Source organism: Canis lupus, chromosome 25 (genome assembly GCF_048164855.1).
Source record: "Canis lupus baileyi chromosome 25, mCanLup2.hap1, whole genome shotgun sequence".
In the NCBI taxonomy this organism is placed as follows: domain Eukaryota; kingdom Metazoa; phylum Chordata; class Mammalia; order Carnivora; family Canidae; genus Canis; species Canis lupus.
The window spans coordinates 5,852,319-5,873,876 of NC_132862.1; the positions used below are offsets into that span (position 1 = coordinate 5,852,319).

Below are 21,558 nucleotides of genomic sequence, written 5' to 3' on the forward strand. Positions count from 1 at the left end.
AGGCCCTGGGCTGAAGGCGGCACTAAACCATTGAGCCAGCAGGACTGCCCGTAAAATTTCTTTACTTCCTTATCAGGCTTGATGCATTTCTAGTTGGGGTATGCTGCGATTTAACCCTAGTACAGGCCTACCAGGAAAGAAATGAGGTGGAGGCAGCTTTGTGGGAGGAAGAGGACACGTTTTGTGAGGATGGCATCTTTAAGGGAGTCTTCCTGCCTCCATGGGGGAAATGCTAGCTCTTCCTAGGGAGTGATGGGTCACCTCTGCAAACACGGGTCATGGAAGTCTGCAGAGCTGATATTCTTGAGCTTCCACATAGATGTCTTAATACCATACTTAATACCGTACTTATTTTTTTTTTTTAATTTTTTTTTAATTTATTTATGATAGAGAGAGAAAGGCAGAGACACAGAGGGAGAAGCAGACTCCATGCACCGGGAGCCCGACGTGGGATTCGATCCCGGGTCTCCAGGATCGCACCCTGGGCCAAAGGCAGGCACCAAACCGCTGCGCCACCCAGGGATCCCTAATACCATACTTATACATTAATACAATCCAGGTTGTTGCGGTCACGCTCCTGACCTTGGCATCACAGTACCACTTTGAGCATTTAAGCTTCTCTGGAATTCAACTCATTAAATCCTCAGGCTGCTACTTAGCTGTGAGTGCTTGCTGAGTGTTCAGGTGAAAGAGACCTTTTTAAGAAACCCCACTGGCTCTCCTATTTCCACTTTAGCTTTCTAATTTTTTTTTCAGCCTGTAATTACTTCTCCAGAAAGTATTCATCATGTAACGAAGTTTTTCCTTTGACCACCATAACCCATTTCCTCCACCCCCACCCCCAGTCTGTGGCAATCCCCAATCTGCTCTCTGTTTCTGTGAATCTGGTTTTTTAAGATTCCATGTGTAGGTGAGATTATACAGTACTTTTTTAAGATTTTAAATTTTTATTTATTAGAGCAAGCATGGGCTTGTGGTAACGAGAGGAGAGGGAGAGGCACTTCCCACTAAGCAGGGAATCTGATGTGAGGCTTGATCCCAGGACCCAAAGATCTTGACCTGAGGCGAAGGCAGACGCTTAACCGACTTAGCCACCCAGGTGACCTTACTGTATTTGTCTTTGGCTTATTTTACTTACCATAATACTTTCTAGGCACATCCATATTGTCCCAAATGGCAGAATTTCCTTTTTCCAGGAAGCCTTGTGACCAGTACATGGTTGGGATAAAGATAGGTTAATGCCTTCAGACTCCAGCAGCCAGATATGGTATGTACTGGGCAAGAGGTCATAGTCTCAATCTTTGAAATCTAGCTTCCTCTAAGTGGAGAGAATATTTTCTGGATTCCCTGTTCTTTATATTCCTGACACTTTGATGGTCCCTAACTGGCTCAGCTGCCCAGATTTCACAGCCTGCAATGATTGGCCACTTTGGTTGTAACCATGTCACCAGGACTGTCCCCATCCTGGCATCATCAGATAATACCACCTGGCCTCACTGTTAGCACCCATGGATGGTTCCATTTGATGGATGTATGTCCAAATTTTTTGACTTGCCCAGGTATCACTTATGCAGCTAAGCTGAAGATGTGGTGATGGGAGTGGTGGTGGATAGAGAACCGAGTCCTACAGCTTGAAAATGACTTGTCTTCCCGGTTTTATGTACCTTCTGCTGATGAGCTATAGCTGTCGGCTGTCTGAATGTTCCTTAAACCTCTTCTACTTGTATTTCATGGCATACCATCCACCCAGTGACCAAAGTGAAAATCTGGAAGTGATCTATCGTTACCTCTTTCTTATGCCCACACCCAATTGATCACTACCATAATTCTTCCTTCCTAATATCCTTTGAGTTTGTTTCCTTTCTTCATCTCTACTGACATTTTGAGCCACAAGTTGCAAACTGATGACTTTTGTACCAGATTTGGCCCATAATTGGTTGTTTTTTTGTTTTGGCACAATTTTGAAAATGAGAAAATTATTTTAAAATTCTCTTGACAATTTGGAAAACCTAGTGATGCTGGGCAATATTCTTGCATGAAAACAATTGACTGGAGCTAAATAGTGGTGGGTATTTTTAGTGACGTGCTTTTTATTTTCTATAGTTCTTGCCTCTGTTATTTTAGAACTGGCTTACTTCACTCATATTGGGTCTGGCTCCTCCAGGCACTGGAAATTGCAACCTCTTGTTCTCTCTTGAGAACTGATCTCCCAGCTTGAAGTCTTACCTCTTTTAAGTCTACACTGCAGCCAAACAAGCTTTATTTGGTCATTCTACTGCTTATGCCAAACTAATTTCAGTGGCACCTCACTGTTTTCAGGAAAACAAGCAACCTCTTTAGCATGGCATTTAAGACCATTTTATGCTCTGACCTTAATTATCTAATGACTTTTGTCTCAAAGAAATGTTCTTTCTCTTAATGTGCTACTTTCCAGCCACATGCAACTTCCTGGGTTTATTTGAAAAGGAAGCATTAAAACGTGGCCAAGAGATGCCTGGGTGGCTCAGCGGTTGAGCGTCTGCCTTTGGCTGAGGGCGTAATCCTGCGACCCGGGGTCGAGTCCCACATCGGGCTCCTCCTGAGGAGCCTGCTTCTCCCTCTGTCTGTGTCTCTGTCTCTCTCTCTGTGCCTTTCATGAATAAATAAAATCTTTAAAAAATTATGCATCTATTGAGATGATTATGATTTTTTAATTTCTAATATGTTGAAACAGTTCTAACTTTAAACACATTATATTCCTTGTATAAACCCAACTGATCATAATTTATTACTTTTTACGTTTGTCTAGGTTCCTAGATTTATTTTTATTTTTTATTTTTTTAAAAAAGACTGTTTATTCATGAGACACATAGAGGGAGAGGCAGACAGGCAGAGGGAGAAGCAGGCTCCATACAGGGAGCCCGATGTTGGACTCAACCTCTGGACCTGTGATCACCCTCTGAACTGAAGGCAGAGGCTCAACCACTGAGCTACCTGGGTGTCCCTAGGTTCCTAGATTTAGTTTTCATATGTATTGGGATTTTTGCATCTGGATTTATAAATGAAATCGGCCAGTAATTTTCCTTTCTTGTTTTGCTGTCATGGTTTTCTTACCCTCATAAAATGAGTTGGGCTTTTATCCCCTCTTTACATTCTTTGCAATAATTTGTGTAAGTTTAGAATTATTTCTTCATTGAATATTTAACAGATCTTGCCCATGGAGACGTGATTGCAGGGTTTTTGTTGTTTCTATTGCTTTTTGTGGGAAGATACTTATTTTCTGCAATTTATTTAATGGGACATGAATGTTAAATTTACTGTTTCTTCTTGTGTCAGTTTTGGTAAGTTACACTTTTTTTTTAAGGTTGTATTTATTCATGAGAGACACACACACACACACAGAGAGAGAGAGAGAGAGAGAGAGGCAGAGACATAGGCAGAGAGAAGTAGGCTCCCTTCAGGGAGCCCAATATGGGACTCGACCCGGGTCTCCAGGATCACGCCCTGGGCGTGAAGGCAGGCACTCAACCGCTGAGCCATCCAGGCATCCCAGTTACACTTTTTCTAAGAATTTGTCCTCTCTCTCTTTCTGTGTCTCTCATGAGTAAATAAATAAAGTCTTCTTAAAAAAATTTTCCTTTGTCTTTCCTAAGAACCAACTTTGGGTTAAGTTCTTTTCTATTGGATTTTTTCTATTTTATTGATCTGCTTTTATCTTCTATATTATTTCTTCCGACTTTGTTTCTGCCTCAAATTTACTGTTTTATATCTAGTAATGCTTTTCCTTAAAATATATTTTGCCTGATATTAATATATATAGTGACTTCTTTCAATTAGTGTTTGTATGTATTCTTTTTATTTTATTTTTATTTTATTATTTCAAAAAATATTTTATTTATTCATTCATGAGAGACACAGAGAGAGGCAGAGACACAGGCAGAGGGAGAAGCAGGCTCTATGCAGGGAGCCCAATGTGGGCCTCAATCCCGGGTCTCTTGGGACCACGCCCTGGACTGAAGGCAGACGCTCAACCACTGAGCCACCCAGCCATCCCATTTTATTTTTAATTGCAGTATAATTGACATACCATATCCTATTTCAGATGTACATCATAGTGATTTGATATTTTTTTTTTAGATTTTATTTATATGAAAGCGAGCGAGAGAGAGAGACAGCATAAGCAGGAGAGTAACAGAAGGAGAGAGAGAAGCGACTGCCTGCTGAGCAGGGAGCCCAATACAGGACTTGGTTTCAGGACCCTGGAGTTATAACCTGAGCCAAAGGCAGATACTTAACTGACTGAGTCACCCAGGCACCTGTGATTTGATATTTTTATATATTATGAAATGATCCCCATGGTAAGCCTAGGATCCATACCATCATTTTAGATTAAACTTTTCTGTATTTTCATTTTCAGTGTTAGTCTTATAAACAGCATATAGTTGGGATTTACTTTTTTAACTAGTCTTTTTTTTTTTTTTAGGATTTTATTTATTCATGAGAGACTCAGAGAGAGAGGTAGAGACATAGCTAGAGGGAGAAGCAGGCTCCCTGCAGGGAGATCATGACCTGAGTCCAAGGCAGATGCTCAACCACTGAGCCACCTAGGTTCCCGTTTTTAACTAGTCTTAATAATTGTCTTTTTTTTTTTTTTTTTTAAATAGCTGTCTTTTAGCTGAAACATATAGACAGTTTCATTTTGGGGTGATTTTTTCCTTTATTTTGACTTTATTCTTACAAGAAATTTTGCTGGGTATAGGATTCTAGGCTTGGCAATTGTTTTGTTTCAGGACTGCCTTCTGGCTTCTATTGCTGTTATTCCTTCAGAGGTTATCAGTTTATCTCCACCTATCCCCACTGGGGCTGCATACAAGGTATAAGATGCCTATCTGTCCTTTGTGAGATCCATTGGGCTCTTTGTGTGTGTGCGTGCACGTGCGTGTGTATATGTATATTTATAGGGTGATTGTTTAAATTAGAATCCATATAAAGTGTACATGTTATGATGAGTTGATATGTCCTATAAGCTGCTTTTACTCCATAGGTTACTCCTTTTTTTCTTTCAATTTTGTTGTGAAAGAAAGCATTGTTTCTCTTGTAGAGATTTCACAGTCTGGATTTAGTTGATTACATTGTTTAACATGTTATTCTGTCATTTGTATTTATTTCCTGCAAATTGGCAGTTGAGTCCAGAGGCTTAATCAGATTTTAGTTCATGATTTTGGGAAATCTGCTTTGGAGATTACGCTGTGTTCTTCCATAAGGAGGCACATAATGTCTGGGTGTCTTTCTTTTTGTGATGGTAGCAGCCATTTGATGCCCAGTGCCTAGATCTATTGATTCATTGGGAGTCATAAAATTATGATATTCTATCTTCATTTCTTCTTCATTTCTTATCTGGGAAACCTCTATGAAGAGAGAAATTTCTTCTTATCTACTATTTGTTTATCCAGTGGTACAGTTTGCATAGGGAAGGAAGAATAAATGTTTACTTCTTTTTCTCCATTTACTATTTTTAAAAATGAGTTGGTTCATTAGCAGCCTCTAAAAGAAATCAGAATTTTAAAAATTATTATTATAAACTTAAGTATTTAAGCATTTTTGATGTGTTTTAGTCCATTACAATTAAAATGTTTATTAATAATACTAAAATTGTCCTATCTTTGCCCAGAAAGATATTCTTTAAATTGACTTCTGAGTCCTTTTGATGTGACCTCAGTAGTCTTTGATAGTTTCTTTGCTATTTATACGCCAAGATGTTTTATAGGCTTTTTTTTAAAGAGTTTTAAAAATTTTATTCACGAGAGACACAGAGGGAGAGGCAGAGACATAGGCAGAGGCAGAAAGAAGCAGGCGCCATGGAGGGAGACTGATGTGGGACTCAATCTCGGGTCTCCAGGATCACACCCTGGGCCGAAGGCGGTGCTAAACCACTGAGCCACTGGGGCTGCACTATAGGCTTATCTTATTAATTTCCAGCTCCAAAACTAGAATCACCCATTTCTACAAGGAGCCCTGGTTCTTTTTAATAGGACAGGGTGTTTCTCAATCTGAGTGCCAGGGATGCCTGTTGCTACTAGACTGGTCATTGTTTCTAGACAGAATTAAGAAATATTATTTTTCTCTGTTTTCAAAAAGATACAATGCCTCAGGATTTCATAATGACACTTCTAATTCAAATTCAGGATTAAACAGTTTTAACTTAATCTCTTCTGTTTTACATTTGTACATCTTTTCCCCTCATGTTGACCATCTTGGTTCTCAAGGATATCAAGGATGATAGAGCTAGAATACGACCTAATTGGACATTTGGTTTATTGTACCCTGTAAACATAAACATTTCAGAATAACAATATTAACACTATCACCAGAATATGATTAGTGAAAACAGTGAAGACATTTTTGCAGATCTTTTGCCTTTAGGGTAGATCCCACTGGGGATATTCAGTAAAATTTTTAGTATTTTAAGGTCATTTTGGAATAATTCCTTCTTGTGGATAAACACTTAGGTGCCTTTATATTTTTAGTGCTTGCTTAAAAATTAGTTATTTTATAATTATATAAAATGTTATAGGATTCTGTGGTCAAAATTATAAAACAAAGTGTATTTTTTAAAAAGCATATACCTTGCCTATTTCATTTATCTCCTCTTCACCATATAGGTATTTACTCATATAAATTTTATACTTTATTATTCCATTTAAAAAATGTAAGTGTATATATTTGCATTATCTCTTAAAGATTGGACTTAGTGACTACTTGTATTTCCTTCCTTTGAACCCTCACCCCCCCACCTTTCCCTCATTCATGGCTCAGCTTTATGGTTCTCTTTTGATTTGTTGATGATGGATGTGGAGGGAATTTTAAGATGCTGAGACACTGAGTGGACTGTCTTCAGATGCCCAGAGATTACAAGAAATAAGGAAGAACTTTGTCAAGAGACTGTGAATGAGGTGTGAAGGTTGTAATGTCAGGCTTTCTTCCCTGAATGTCATAGTAATAGGACAAGGGTTGAAATGATGTAATAGGAATGGAATTTCATGCAACTGATATGTGTTAAAAATGGGCACTTTGGACCATGTACTATTTTCCATGGTGTCAAGCAGCAATATGATGTCCTAATATTTTGCATGGGAGATGGTCTGTCTCCTATCTGCATTACTCTTAGACTTGAAAAGGCCATGCTAAGGCTGTCAAAAACAAACACAAAATATTAATATCTTCAATAAATATCTATCAAGCTTGGCCTGGACCATTCAGTATTTTTAAAGTAATTTTACATGTGTCTTCTCTAGTCTGTTATAGATCTGTGTTTTTGGTTAAATTCTTTAAGGCTGTCATACCCCCATATACAGGTCTTGGTGGGAGTACCTCATTTTACTTCCAATATTACCTAAAGCCTATATAAATCGTTTTCATGACTTTATTTTCTGTCCTTCACACTTTTACCCTACCATCTGCTTCTCACTTGCTTTATGAGTACTGATTGATAAGTAAATGAACCTAGACCCTAGAACCTTCACTGAGCACCTACTAATGTTCTGGGTGTTGGGCGAGGCTCTTGAGACACTCAGATAGCTAGATTGCTCCTGCCCTTTTTGTGCTCATCTGTAGTGTGAGGGAATTGGTTCCCATCTCTTCTCACACCAGCATTCCAGAGCACTGAGTCTTAAAGCTCCAAGCAATACTTCTTTTTTCCATCACTTCTACTTGATGGCAGCTTCTCTTCCTAACCTGATATCTGCTGCTTGGTGTCAGCGATCCCCTTGAAGGCAAGTGCTAAAATGATCAGCACAAATTCTGTAGTTTAGTGCTCTCTGCTACACCTTTCTCCTCCCTGCCACAACACCATGTTTCACACCAAGCTGTGATTCCTGCAGCTTGCTCCAGCCAGAGGTACTGAGGCAGGCCTATTTCTGAGGCTCCAGCTCCTCTAATGAATGACTGGCTCATGGACTCCCTACTGACTTTGCCAAATGTGTAGAATTGCATTATGCTTTCGGTTGCCTCCACCCTACCTTCTTTCCTTCCTTCTCTCCTTTACAAGGGTCAGGCATGCTTTTGTAGTTTGATGGCACCCAATTTATTAGCAGTTTGTTACAGCAGCCTTAGGAACCTAATACAGTTGGTGTTACTGGGTAAGTCAATATTTCTGAGTCTTGGTTTCTTCACCTTTTACAAAGGAGGATTATACTAAATTATATACAAAATTCTTTGGGTGATGGGGATCCCTGGGTGGCTCAGTGGTTTAGAGCCTGCCTTTGGCCCGGGGCGTGATCCTGGAGACCTGGGATCGAGTCCCACATCGGGCTCCCTGTATGGAGCCTGCTTCTCCCTCTGCCTGTGTCTCTGCCTCTCTCTCTCTCCCTCTCTCTCTCTGTCTCTTGTGAATAAATAAATAAAATCTCAAACAAAATTCTTTGAGTGAATTAATCTCTTTAAAAAAAAAAGATTCTATTTATTCATGAGAGACACAGAAAGAGAAATAGACATAGGCAGAGGGAGAAGCTGGCTCCCCACAGGGAGCCCAGTGTGGGACTAGATCCCAGGACCTTGGAATCACCACCTGAATCAAAGGGAGATGTTCAACCGCTGAGCTGTCCAGGTGCCCCAAATTAGTTAATTTCTTAAGCTTTAGCTTCCCTTTCTGTGAAGGGAAGATGAATATATAACGATGCCTGGCACATAGAAGTACTAATTAAGTGTAAGCCAGTAAAGCTGGTACTAATAATAGCAGTAGTAATTCTTCTAGTTCTGGCAATCTGTAGTGTATAGCCAGTCCCCCAAAAAATGCTGAGGAAGAGAGCTTAACAGGAGGAGAAATATCCTGTAATTTAGGGGTGAAGACAGAGTAAGGAGTGGAACACACAGAAAGACTTCCTAAATAGCTCAGACCAAGGGTCGGATGCAGGCAGAAGGGCGTTCTTAAAGCAATAGGTTCTCTCCCCTCCCCCAGTAATGCAAGGGCAGAAATTTATTCTCTCATAGTTCTAGAAGCCAGAAGTCTGAAATCAAGATGTTGGCAGGACCACGCTCCCTCTGAAACCTGTAGGGAAAACTCTTTCCTTGCCTTTTCCTAGCTTCTGGTGTTTTGCAATCAATTTTTGGCATTCTTCAGCTTGCAGCTTCGTAATGCCAATCTCTGTTTTCTTCACACGTCGTTTCCCCTGTATTTCTCAGTCTTCACGTGGCTGTCGTCTTAATAAGGACACCAGTCATATTGGATTAGGGGCCTGCCCTACTAATTACATCTGCTATGACCCAAATAAGTTCACATTCCAAGGTACTGGCAGTTAGGACTTTTACATGTCTTTCTTGGGGGTCACAATGTAACCCATAACACCAAGTAATTAGTGTCAGAGCTGGTGTAAGAATCCAAATAGACTCATGAGTAAGATTGTTTCACATGGTGCCCTGTACAAGTCCATATTCTTGTAATGAATTTATCCCAGTTGAGTAGGATATTAACTCTGAAGTTTAATTAATTATTTTTTTAAAAAAGATTTTGTTTATTTATTCATGAGAGACTCCAGCTGAGACAGAGACAGGCTGAGACATAGGCAGAGGGAGAAGCAGGCTCCATGCAGGGAGCCCGATGTGGGACTCGATTTCAGGTTTCCAGGATCACACCCTGGGCTGAAGGCAGCGCTAAACCGCTGAGCCACCTGGGCTGCCCAAGTTCCCCTACTTCTGTCCATACTTGTCAGATAGGGGTTTGTAACCCTGATGTCCACAAACTTTTCTTTCCCTACCTTTGACTGTAGGGTCAATATTACTCAAACAAGGATTTCTAAAAATGTGAACAACAAACCCAATCTCCTTTTTCTAGAGAAAATGAAGCTTATTGGTGTTGAATAAAATGATACAGTTCAAGATCAAAACATTAATTGTGTGTGGCATGAGTTTTTCCCATCCAGAGAATAACTCTGCTGACTCTGCAGCTGGCTGTTCTCTACCCTGGAATCTCCTCTGCTGTGGGGTGAAATAATTGCTTGCCTTTCTTTCTAGTGCAGCTTCCTTTGGTGTAGCAAAGAAAAAAGAATTAGCTTTTAGGACAGATGTTTTGTTTGATTCTGCAATTCTGAGGCAAACTACTTCAAAGTCCAGTTTGTATCTGGATTTTGGGATGATGAAAAAAGTCTACTATTACCTCTTCTGTTGCTTTCCATTAAATATTTATTAAATGAGCAGAATAGTTCACAGCTGGTTAGAATCAGAGATGTGTATCTGTTCCTGTTCTAGTATTACAGAGATCTCTGAGATGAGTAAAAGATAACAAGACCAGACATATGGATAGCCGGTTGATTGGGCACCATTTATTGGAAATGTAATCCTTTCTCCACTGCAATACAGTGCTACTTTGTCTTATCAGTTGGTCGGTTTGTGAGAGTCACTCTTCTGTTCCACTCACCTATTTGCCTATCTTTGCCCCAATACCAAGCTATCATAATTACTATCGTTTTGTAATAGTTCTTGATACCTGGTAGCATGAGTTTTCTGGTTTTGTTTTTCTTTCTTTCTTTCTTTCTTTCTTTCTTTCTTTCTTTCTTTCTTTCTTTTTTTTAAGATTGTATTTATTTATTTGAGAGAGCATGAGCAGGGGGAGGGGCAGAGAGAGAGGGACACGCAGACTCCCCACTGAGCAGGGAGCCTGACAGAACTGGCCCTGGGGGCTTGATCCCAGGACCCCAAAATCGCAACCTGATGCTTAACCAGCTGAGCCACCCAGGTGCCCCTCTGGTTTTGTTTTTCTCTACATTGCCTTTAGTTCTTTAGTTGATGTTTATAGAATTAAAAAGAACAATATTGCTTTTTCAGGGGTGAATAAAAATATCCTGCACCAAAACTTTGTTTAAAGAAGTGACCCCCCCCCCAAAAAAAAAAACCTTTTGTTTCATAAATGCCTAACCAACATTTATAAAAACTATGTATACATTCCCTTCATTGGTTTATGTCGGGAGAGGAAAGAAGCTCTTTCGATTTTGATTAAGGGCCCATTTATACTGGTTGGTTACTGGTAGGATTATTTGGGGATTTTAGATTCTCTCCCTAGGTTTACAGTATAATAAAAGGCAAGGCCCTCTTGTAAATCCCTTTTCAAGGCAATTAACCACAAAGTAAAGGCTCAGTAAACATATTTAAACTAAACGTAAAAATAAAAAAATAAACTAAACGTAATGCAAATCCATCAAGGAAGGTACAGAATCTGCATCCTCACAGTGAAGAGTCCTGCTGGTAATCCAACTGGGGACAGGATTTGTGATGGTCAAGTAAAGAGGATGACGCTGAGAAGACACAGGGCTGAGGAAGAGTAAGAGTCAGTTTTTTTTTTCTTTTTCTTAAACCACCCCAAAACTCAATGGCTTATAACAGCATTTTTTTTCCTACTCTTGGGTCTGGTGTGGTATAGTGGGGAAGGAGCTCTACTTTAGGAGCCAGGATTTGGACTGGGTTCAAGTCTATTCCACATGTTTCAGTCTGGGGCCCCGGTTGGGGAGAGCGGGTTGGGGACAGTGAGTACCTGGGGCATGCTCTTGCCTGGCAGTCACAGGAGCACAGGAGGCCGAACAAAACCATGCAATCACATTTTTAGTTTCTATTTGTGTCATATCTGCTAACATTCTGTTGGCAAAGCAAACCGCATCATCCATGCGTAGGGGACTCTGTCCTTGTAGTGCTCTGGAAGATCACATGATGGAGGGAGGGGGTAGGGAATAGAGAATAATAATGTACTCTAGCACAGGAAGGGACAGGGTTCTTGGATGGTTGTGAGAACCCACCTTGCTGCCTCCTGGAATATTGAGGTGCAGAGAAATTCCTTCAGAAAAACGGGGAGAGAATTAGCCCTGCTAAAGAGCTGTGTGATATTGGTGCCAGAATATAGACTGGCCTCTATTTCCTTGTCACTTTACCTGCCTGTCCTTCCACTGCTTTCTTTTCCTACCTGGGAACCTTCAGAAGGGGCTAAGCCAAGGTGATGGCAACCAGACAAGGGAGGAGTCTAGCCAGCTACTGTAGCAGCAGCAGCAGGAAAGATGGTGCCCAGAGAGCTAGCTACCCAGAAGTTTCCAGCAGCAGGAACAGCAAGGCAGTGTCGTGGCCATCAGAGAGTGAGCATCAGAGTCTTTCTATAACACATACAGTGTGCTCAATCAGATCTGGTCTCTGAAAGTACTCCATCAACTGTTCAGAGTTATTGTATCAGGAGGTTAAATGGGAAATGTGTCCGGTTTAGGTTCGGCTGTGGCTTCAAGACACTAGAGAGCACATTTCAAAGTGAAATGTAAGACCAAAAATATTTAAAAAGGAGATTGTGGAGGTACCTGTGTGGCTCAGGTACAGGGCTGCCTTGGGCTCAGGTCATGATCCCGGAGTCCTGGGATCAATCCCCCATAACATGTCAGTCTCCCTGCTGGATGGGGAGTCTGCTTCTCCCTCTGCCCCTGCCCCTGCTCATTCACTGTCTCTTTCTCAAATAAATAAAATCTTTAAAAAAATAAAAAGGAGACTGTGGGGAATATGTTTTGCATCTTTAGTTGATCTTCCACTGGTCAGTCTATAAAAGATGTTGGAGATGCCAAGAAAAGAGCTGGAGAGAGGAGAGGAGACTCCCTTGGACAGAGTTGGTGTGCTCTCATTACCCGAGGGTGACCAGAAAAGTCATGGTACCTGCCTGAGTTTTTATACCAGAGGCAAGAGAAGAACCTACCCCACAGAATAATATTTAAAGGGATAGTGGGGCACAAAATACTATTATATGGAAACATTTACACCATGGGAATGTGATTATGACTTACTTTATTGAATGATTTATTAATTACTGTAGCAGAAACTACTAGTTGTCCACCCAAATCCATTTGCCCATTTTCCCATAATACTAGCACTGTTATCAGGACCTGGGCTGCCCTGCTGATACCAGGTCTCCCAGGCTCCTTTGCTGCCGGGGATGGCTTGTGATTAAATTCTGTCTCTGGAGTGTACATGGAAGTGACATGTGCCTCTTCCAGGCCTGGACCTTAAAACATTGTCTGTGTGTTTCTCCAGACCAACTCCCCTTCCTGCAATTTATTTATTTATGCACTTTTAAAAGATTTTATTTATTTATTAGAGAGAGCAAGCGAGCATGAGCAGAGCAGGGAACAGAAGGAGAGGGAGAAGCAGACTCTCCAGTGAGCAGCGGGAGCCCAACTTGGGGCCGGATCCCAGGAACCCAAGATCATGACCTTAGCTGAAGGCAGATGCCTAACCGACTGAGTCACCCACATGTTCCCCCAACCCCCTTTTCTGCAAAATCTAGCTTGGAGGACAACACCCTAGGGCAGTGCTTCTCTGTGTGTTTTTTAAAGCATAAGAATCACCTGGAGAGCTCATTAAAACAGATTAAAACGAGGATTCAGTAGGTCTGCCAGTGGGCCCAATAATTTGCATTTCTAACAAGCTTCCCATTGATGCTGGTGCTGCTGATCTGTGGACCACACTTTGAGTAGCACTGCTTTTAGAGGATGGTGGAGATGCAAAATGGAAAGAATCTGAGTTTCTGAATGTCTGCGTGGGACAGAGGAGCCTGTCCACCCATCTCGGACTGCTTTGCGAGAACACTATATTTTGGGGACTCTGTTATGGCAGCTGAGTCATTACCCTAGCTGACTATCCTTCTGATATTCTGCTGGTCCTTCTCTACATCTAAACCAAATCTCTCTCATAATTTTTTTCCTGTTTCATCTTGAACTCTCCTTCCTGGTGATGGAGAATAATATTAGCCATCTTTACTAAATGAATTTCATAAGAGCTCGCATCTAGGATTCTGTATCAACCTCCAGCAGGGCCCAGGAAAGGATTGTCCTTAACCATCTTTCCCGAGGAGATAGAAGGAACTCCAGTGATGGGCTTGGAGAGAAGAGGACCTCCAGGTGTCTACATCTGGTAGCAAGCCTCTGTTGTAACCCAGCCCTTAAGCATCATACTGGAGACAGCTGAACTTGAGTAACTTTTATTTTGGAGGCAGGGGAAATTCAGAGCTTCCCAGAACCTTGAGGAATGAGCCTGCCTTCTGGGCCACGTTCTCCAGGAGCCGTATCCGATGACCATCTCACAGGTTACAGCTGGCCAGGTATTTGGACAAATCTTTGCCTTTGCAGTGTTTAACCCAGGCCACCCTAAGAATAGAGAAATAGGGCATAGATCAGAGGCAGGGCCAGGAGTCTAGAGGGGCTTAGCTGAGGTAGGGTCTTCAGGCTGGAGTCAGTTTATGCTGTGGGAGAGTCTCAGACGGGGAGGGTTTGCCGGCGTGAGAAGGCTTGAGTCGGTGTTGCAGGGAGGCCTCGGGTGAGCATGGCACAGTATTGCTCTGCCTCACTTCCGTCAGGAGAACGGTCTCAGCTCCCTACAAAGCCCAGGGAGAGGCCTACAGCAGAGATGCTGCGATTCTATGAGCGTCCCTCATACTGTCTGGGTCTGGGCCCATGCCTGTCAGAGTGGCTGCTCTCTGCCCCTCATGTTCTGCTTACCAGGCAGACATCCCATTAGGATCTTTCACAACCCTCTTGGCACAGGCGATATCATCATCGATGTTGTCATCCAGGAACTCTGAAAGGAAAAGTGGTTGAATGGAGAGGGGAAAAAAAATCCTCTTTTTCTGTTTCATTAATCAATACTTTTTTGATGGGGGAAGTTCCAGAGGAAATTGAGCCTGGGTCAGAGACCCTCTATCTCTGGAGCCCTTTTGTGGATTTGCCTTCCATTTGCCTGGGTTTTCTTGCCTTGCTTTGAATCTGCCTCTGAGCGTCGTTCCCTCCGGAGGGCAGCCAGGACCTGATGGACCAGGGAGAGCCTTTGTGTTCAGGAAACTGCTTAGTGTGTCCAGAGTTCTGTGTGGGGGTATGTGGACTGGTGATGCAGCCATGCGTGTGCCAGGAACGGGATAAAACGGCTTGAGGGATGGGAACCCATGAAGGTGAGGCTTAGTCAGAGGTCAGTGTATCTTCCTTCTTCCTTTTAGGCAGGAGGAATTCTGTGGAATCCTCTTTTAGTGTGAGGACTCTCTGGGGCCCCTTTATTCCCTGTCCTGGGCTTCTCCAGCACAGGCGAGGGGCAGGTGTTAGGGAGTAGGGTGTTCAATCTTGCACCTGTTTTACCTGCCCCACTTCACCCAGCCCTTGGAGGGGATCGAGTCCTTACTGCTGCACATTATGTTGCAGGCATTTGCCGAGGAGTGAGAGTTGCTTTTGCACCACCACTTGCTGTTCAGCTGGAAGATTCCATAGTCACTACTGCCATTGGAATTTCTCCCATTAAAGGCCTGGGTGTTGAAGTTACTCTCATACTCAGCCATGCAGACCCCTGTGTCGAGGGAGCAAAAGTGTGAGTAGAAAAGGGGGATTGTTTCATGATGAGCACACCTCATGCTATACTAGAATGGCCAGAAAGTCCCTTGAGACTGAAATGAAAAGACTATAAAATCCTCAGTGTTAGATTTATGTTTATCATCCATTGTATATTCCTAGTCCCAAGGAATAATTAGCCCATGGGAAGAATGTAATAACAATTTGTTTAATAAATGCATTTGTAATGCCCAATAATCAAGCAAGCACTATCTCCCAGTCTATCTTTCCAGCCTCATCTCCCAGCCAAATAGCCGACTCTTGCCTTGGATACTCACATTGCCTTTTATCCCAAAGTATATGGAAGAGAAGAGATGGAGAAGTAATGGAGGAGGATCCTAGAAAGGAAGCCCCAAAAGCTGTCCTTGGGGAGTGATAGGAAAGAGTATGTTTGACATGAAGAAAAATGAAGATATTTAAGGGAAATTGGAATAGCTTCATGTGTTCTTACTGATGAGATGAGTGACCTTGTCTCTGCCTCACCTTCTGTTCTCACAGTCCTTATCCTACTCCCTTGTGACTTGGATAGAACAGACTTTGGACAAACACAGCAGTTGTAGGGTTTTTTTTGATGGACAGAAGGGCAGGGAAGACAGTGGGAATCAGTGCCAACCATGCTGCAGGGACCAGTATCCAAAAGGATGCAGGTGAAAGCAAAGGTCATGGGAGCAAAACGAAGAGGTTAGGTGAGTCTCTGGGTATTTTTGAGGAAGTATTCTAGGCCACTGGGAGGGAAGGTGATTTTGGGGAACAGCAGAAGAAATTTTACTTGGATAAGATAATCCCTGGTGGAAGAGAGAAAGGAGATCCTGATAGGAATATAAGCAGTGGAGGCAGAGACAAGAAGAGCTGTCAGGGAGTGGAAGAGAGCCCTGATAAATGTGTAAATCAGGAAGTGAAAAGGGAGAAATTGGCTGGGGAAGAAGGTCTTTTCTGGGCAGAGACAGAAAGAAGTTCATACTCACAGTTTGCCAGGCTGTAGCCATGGAAGCCATCCATTCCCATGCTCTTCAGCTTGCGGGCCAGCTCACACTTGGAGAAGATTTTGGCCTCATCTGCTACAAAGAAGTAGCTGAGGATGGTGATGACCAGAATAGACCTCATTTCTGTAGCTGGTGAAACACAAGTCTGCTATGTCCAGGATGTTGTTGTCTCTTATAACCCTCTGGGCACAAAGATATCTCTGATTGGGTAATAGTGCTGGCATCTATGCCAGGAAGGACACGGCTGCCCAAAGATAGTTCCCCCAAACTGGTCCAGCCAGTATAAACTTCAGGGAAGGGGATGTAACCAAGAATAATACCAGGAATAAAGTCTCATTTTGGTGGGGGTGGGTCCTGGATTTGGGCAAATGTGTGGAGGAGGGAAATGGGGAGAGAAGGGAATTGGTAAGAGAAAGAAGTATCATTTTCAACCCTTGTGCTTTTGTTGGAATATCTCCAGAGGGGATTGTCCCTGTGTGTTTTGCTGAACTTTGGCTCATAATCTGTGCTTGGCAGAAGGTATTTTCCTACTCAGTCTAGTAGGAGACCCATGATGAGCATCACTGAGTTTGGAGAAATTGAGGATCTTCTTGCATCTGCAATCAGTAAACCATTGATTGAATAGGAGACCACTAGAGTATAAGTTCATAATATCTCTGTGTCTGCAAGAAGTCATCATATTAAAAACCGCAACTATATTGAATTCTAATATCTGTGTGATCAATGATCATCAAACATCCTATATTAGGGTTCTCCAGAGAAACAGAACTAATAGAGGATGTGTGTGTGTGTGTGTGTGTGTGTGTGTGTGTGTGTGTATAGTTAGTTAGACAAAGTTGATAATTATTAGAGCACAAGGTCTTATTTTTAATTTGGTGGATAGACATTATGGAAGAAGAGTTATCACTAGACCAATACTTTCTTTTTTATTTTTTTTAAATATTTTATTTATTTATTCATGAGAGACACAGAGAAAGAGGCAGAGACATAGGCAGAGGGAAAAGCAGGCCTCCCATGGGGAGCCCAATGCAGAACTCGATCCCAAGACCCGGGGATCAAAACATGAGCTGAAGGCAGATGCTCAACCACTGAGCCACCCAGGCATCCCTAGATCAATACTTTCTAAGAAGACACACAAGAGTAATAATAGTGGTAGTGCTGGAAGGCGGCTTCTGTAGGTCTTCTTGAAGTAACTGGCAAGACTTTGCTGTTAAAGGGCACTGTATGATGTTGACTTGGAAACATACAGGAATGGATACTAGGCATAACTTATTTATAATATTCACTCAGGGTAGCTAATTGGTCTGGCTATCCATCTGCTTATGCTTTCATTGATTAGATTAATTCCATGTCTATGTCCAGAGACATTCAGGAGCTTAAGGAGGTTGATCTTTACTCTAAAGGCACCTATGAAAATATGCATTTGGGTTAGGTTTTTTTTCTCCAGGCAAGTGGAAGGAAAGACAATAAGGAAAGATTATGAAAGATATTGGCAAAGGTGGTGTAGATTTTGGACCATGGAGTCTTATCTGGATGAGGAAGGAAGGGGAGAGAGAAGGAGATTATTACATAGAGGAACAGTAGAAGTCTATCAGTGGACTGGATGTTTCAATGGAATCCAAACAGGAGTAGTGGGAATGAGTGAACAAGTGACCGGAAAGAATAAGAGGTTGGTGAGAAAAGTGCATACCTGAGTTTATGGTATTGGTGGTGAAGCAGTACTGAGTGATGGTGGCAAGATTCAGGATGGGACCAGGAGGATGCGTGACTGAAGTGGATCAAAGGAGATGCTTCTTGGGTTGGAGAGGCTAGGTGTTGGACAGGACATTCATATGGATGTTTGAATCACAGAGTAGGAGGATTTTGAGATGGAGGGAAATTCTGTGAAAGGTCAGTGTTCTCAAGGAATGGGGGAGAACAACCAAAGGGAGGTGATAGGTGTAGGGCCAGAATACATAAACCTCAAAGAAATAGGAGACTTTAAAGCAGATGGGGTTGGTGATGATCTCAAAGTGTCAGGAGTGAGATTGATTACTTCTAGATTCAGCTATACCCAGGTTGGGGAGAATAAATAGTCTCTAATTGAGGAGGTGATTATTACAGACGTAGTGAGGATTCTGAATTTGTGTGTATTCTTTCTTTCTTTCTTTTTTAAGATTTTATTTATTTATTCATGAGAGACACACAGAGAGAGGCAGAGACAGGGGCAGAGGGAGAAGCAGGCTCCCTCCAGGGAGCTTGATGCGGGATTTGATTCCAGAACCCTGGGAACACACTGTGAGCTGAAGGCAGATGCTCAACCACTGAGCCACCCTGGCATCCTTGTGTGTGTTATTTTTATTTGGTTTTCATTTATGTAGGTTTTCATGTCTTCATTACACATGTATGCACCTACAAACAATATATGCATTGTTTTGTGTGGTTTTAAATTTCAAACAAATGGCGTAATACTGTGCGTATTTTTCTGGACTTTGCATTAAAAAAATTTTTTTAAATTTAAATTCAGTTAGTCAACATAAAGTACATTCTTAGTTTCAGATGTAGTGTGCAATGATTCATCAGTTGCATCTAACACCCAGTGCTCTTCACATCACATGCCCTCCTTAATGCTCACTACCAAATTACCCCACCCCCCACCCACCTTTCCTCCAGCAATTTTCAGTTTGTTTCCTAGAGTTGAGTCTCTCATGGTTTTTCTCCCTTTCTGATGGCACCTTGCATTTTTCATTCAACTTGTTTTCGAGGTTTATTCATGCTGTTACTTGCTGTCATATTAACTACTCTACAATATTTCATTGTATTGCCACTATTTTGTAGTCATTCTACTGATGAATATTTAGACTGTTTCCAATTTTTGTTATTCAGAAAATGCTGAACATAATTGTATGTACCTTCTTCTTTACCCATAATATTCTGCAGTTTCACTTTGGTGTGTCCAAGTGCAGATTTGTATTTTATTTTGTTTCGTATTTTAAATATATTCTTTAAAAAAAACTTATTTATTTTTTATTTTAAAAACTTTTTATTTATTCAGAGAGAGAGAGAGAGAGAGAGAGGCAGAGTCACAGGCAGAGGGAGAAGAAGGCTCCATGCAGGAAGCCTGAAGTGGGACTAGAACCCAGGCCTTTCAGGATCACACCCCGGGCTGCAGGCGGCGCTAAACCGCTGCACCACCGGGGCTGCCCCATATTTTAAATATATTCTAATGAGAATTTATATCTCTTTTTAAGTCTGGGAAATTTTCAGTATCTGTTCAAGTTACTCTTCTTTCTGTTTCTCCTTTCTGTTTTTCCTGGAACCCTGTATCAGCAAATGTTGGAGCTTCTCCGTTTAAACTCTAGACCTTTGTACTATATTTGGTATTTTATCTCTTTGCCTCTCTGTACTATACTCTGGGTGAAGTATTTAACATTATCTTGTAATTCGCTAATTCTGTCTTCACCTCTCTTAAGTCTAGAGTTTATTCCACCTATTGAGTCTTGAAATATTTCAATGAAATATATATTTTTCATTTCTAATTTTCAAATTTGTTCTTGTGCATATCTATCTGTGCTTGTTTTTTTTTTAAACCATCCAAGACCTAATGGCCACGTTATTTTTTTTTTAAGATTTTATTTATGAGAGACACAGAGAGGAAGAGAGAGGCAGAGACACAGGCAGAGGAAGAAGCAGGCTCCTGATGTGGGAGGAGGGAGCCTGATGTGGGACTCAACCCCGGGTCTCCAGGATCACACCCTGGGCTGAAGGCAGGTGCTCAACTGCTGAGCCACCCAGGGATCCCTCTGTGCTTGTTTTTAAAAAATATTTTATTTATTTGCGAAAGAGAGAGAGAGAATATGAGCAAAAGTGGCAGGCGCTAGGGGAGGAGCAGAGGGATAAACAGACTTCCCACTGAGCAGGGAGCCCGATGTGAGGCTCCATCTGAGGACCCCGAGATCATGACCTGAATAAAAGGCAGTTACTTGACTGATTGAACCACCCAGGTGCCCCTATCTGTACTTATTATTATTATTTTTTATTTATGATAGTCACACACAGAGAGAGAGAGAGGCAGAGACATAGGCAGAGGGAGAAGCAGGCTCCATGCACCGGGAGCCCGACGTGGGATTTGATCCCAGGTCTCCAGGATTGCGCCCTGGACCAAAGGCAGGCCCTAAACCGCTGCGCCATCCAGGGATCCCCTCTGTACTTGTTTTAATTCTGTCTAGATGTTTCATGATTTTCTCTCTAGTACTATATGTAAATTATTCATATACTATCTTCTTAAGGATCCAAATACTTTAAGGCATTTCCAGACTTTTATTTTTTAATTTTTCATTTTTTTTTCATTTCCAGACTTTTAATGTATTATTTAAAACTTGAAGTATAGCTGACACACACTGTTACATTAGTTTCAGATGTACAACTAGTGATTCCACAAGTTCATACATTAAGCCATGCTCACCACAAATATAGCTACCATCTGTCACCATGCAACACTGTTAGAATACCTGCATTCACTCATATGTGGAATTTACAAAACAAAGCAGATGGATATAGGGGGAACAAAAAGAGAGGCAGACTAGAAAAAGGACTCTTTTTTTTTTTTTTTTTTTAAGATTTTATTTATTTCAGAGAGAGAGAGAGAGAGCACGCGAGCAAGCACAAGCAGGAGGTGGGGCAGAAGGAGAGGGAGTAGCAGGCTCCCCTGGAGCAGGGAGCCCAGGGGGCCCAGGGAGCTGCAGGTAGGCCTTGATCCTGAACCCTGGGATCATGATCTGAGCTGAAGGCAGACACTTACCTGACTGAGCCACTCAGGTGTCTCCAGAAAACAGACTAAACTGTAGAAAATAAACGGAGGGTTGCTGGAGGGGAGATGAGTGGGGGGTGGGTGGGTGTTGGGTTCAATGGATGATGGGGATTAAGGAGAGCCCTTGTGATGAGCACCAGTTGTTGTATGTAAGTGACAAATCACTAAATTCTAGTCCTGAAATCAATATTACATTGTATGTTAACTAACTGGAATTTAAATAAAAACTTGGAGAAAACACAAGAACAAAAGCAACAACAAAAACCCCACACCCTTGACTATATTCCCTATGCTGTGATTTTTATCCCCATGACATATTCATTCCGAACTGGAAACCTGTGTCTTCCCCTCCCCTTCATCCACTTTGCCCATCAACCTACTCCTCTCCGGTCACCATCGGTTTGTTTTCTGTATTTATGGGTCTGTT

The 21,558-nt window shown here is 41.9% G+C and overlaps 1 protein-coding gene across 1 annotated transcript; it reads right to left on the reverse strand.

Moving 5' to 3' along the window:
• Nucleotides 1-13,953: 13,953 nt before the first annotated feature.
• Nucleotides 13,954-16,633, reverse strand: LOC140617163 (lysozyme C, milk isozyme). The gene is made up of 4 exons (XM_072798122.1): nucleotides 16,325-16,633; nucleotides 15,157-15,318; nucleotides 14,487-14,565; nucleotides 13,954-14,135 (listed from the first exon to the last, which is right to left on the reverse strand). Exons 1-4 carry the CDS (start codon nucleotides 16,461-16,463, stop codon nucleotides 14,069-14,071), a joined length of 447 nt encoding a protein of 148 aa, XP_072654223.1. The 5' UTR covers nucleotides 16,464-16,633; the 3' UTR covers nucleotides 13,954-14,068.
• Nucleotides 16,634-21,558: the final 4,925 nt, after the last annotated feature.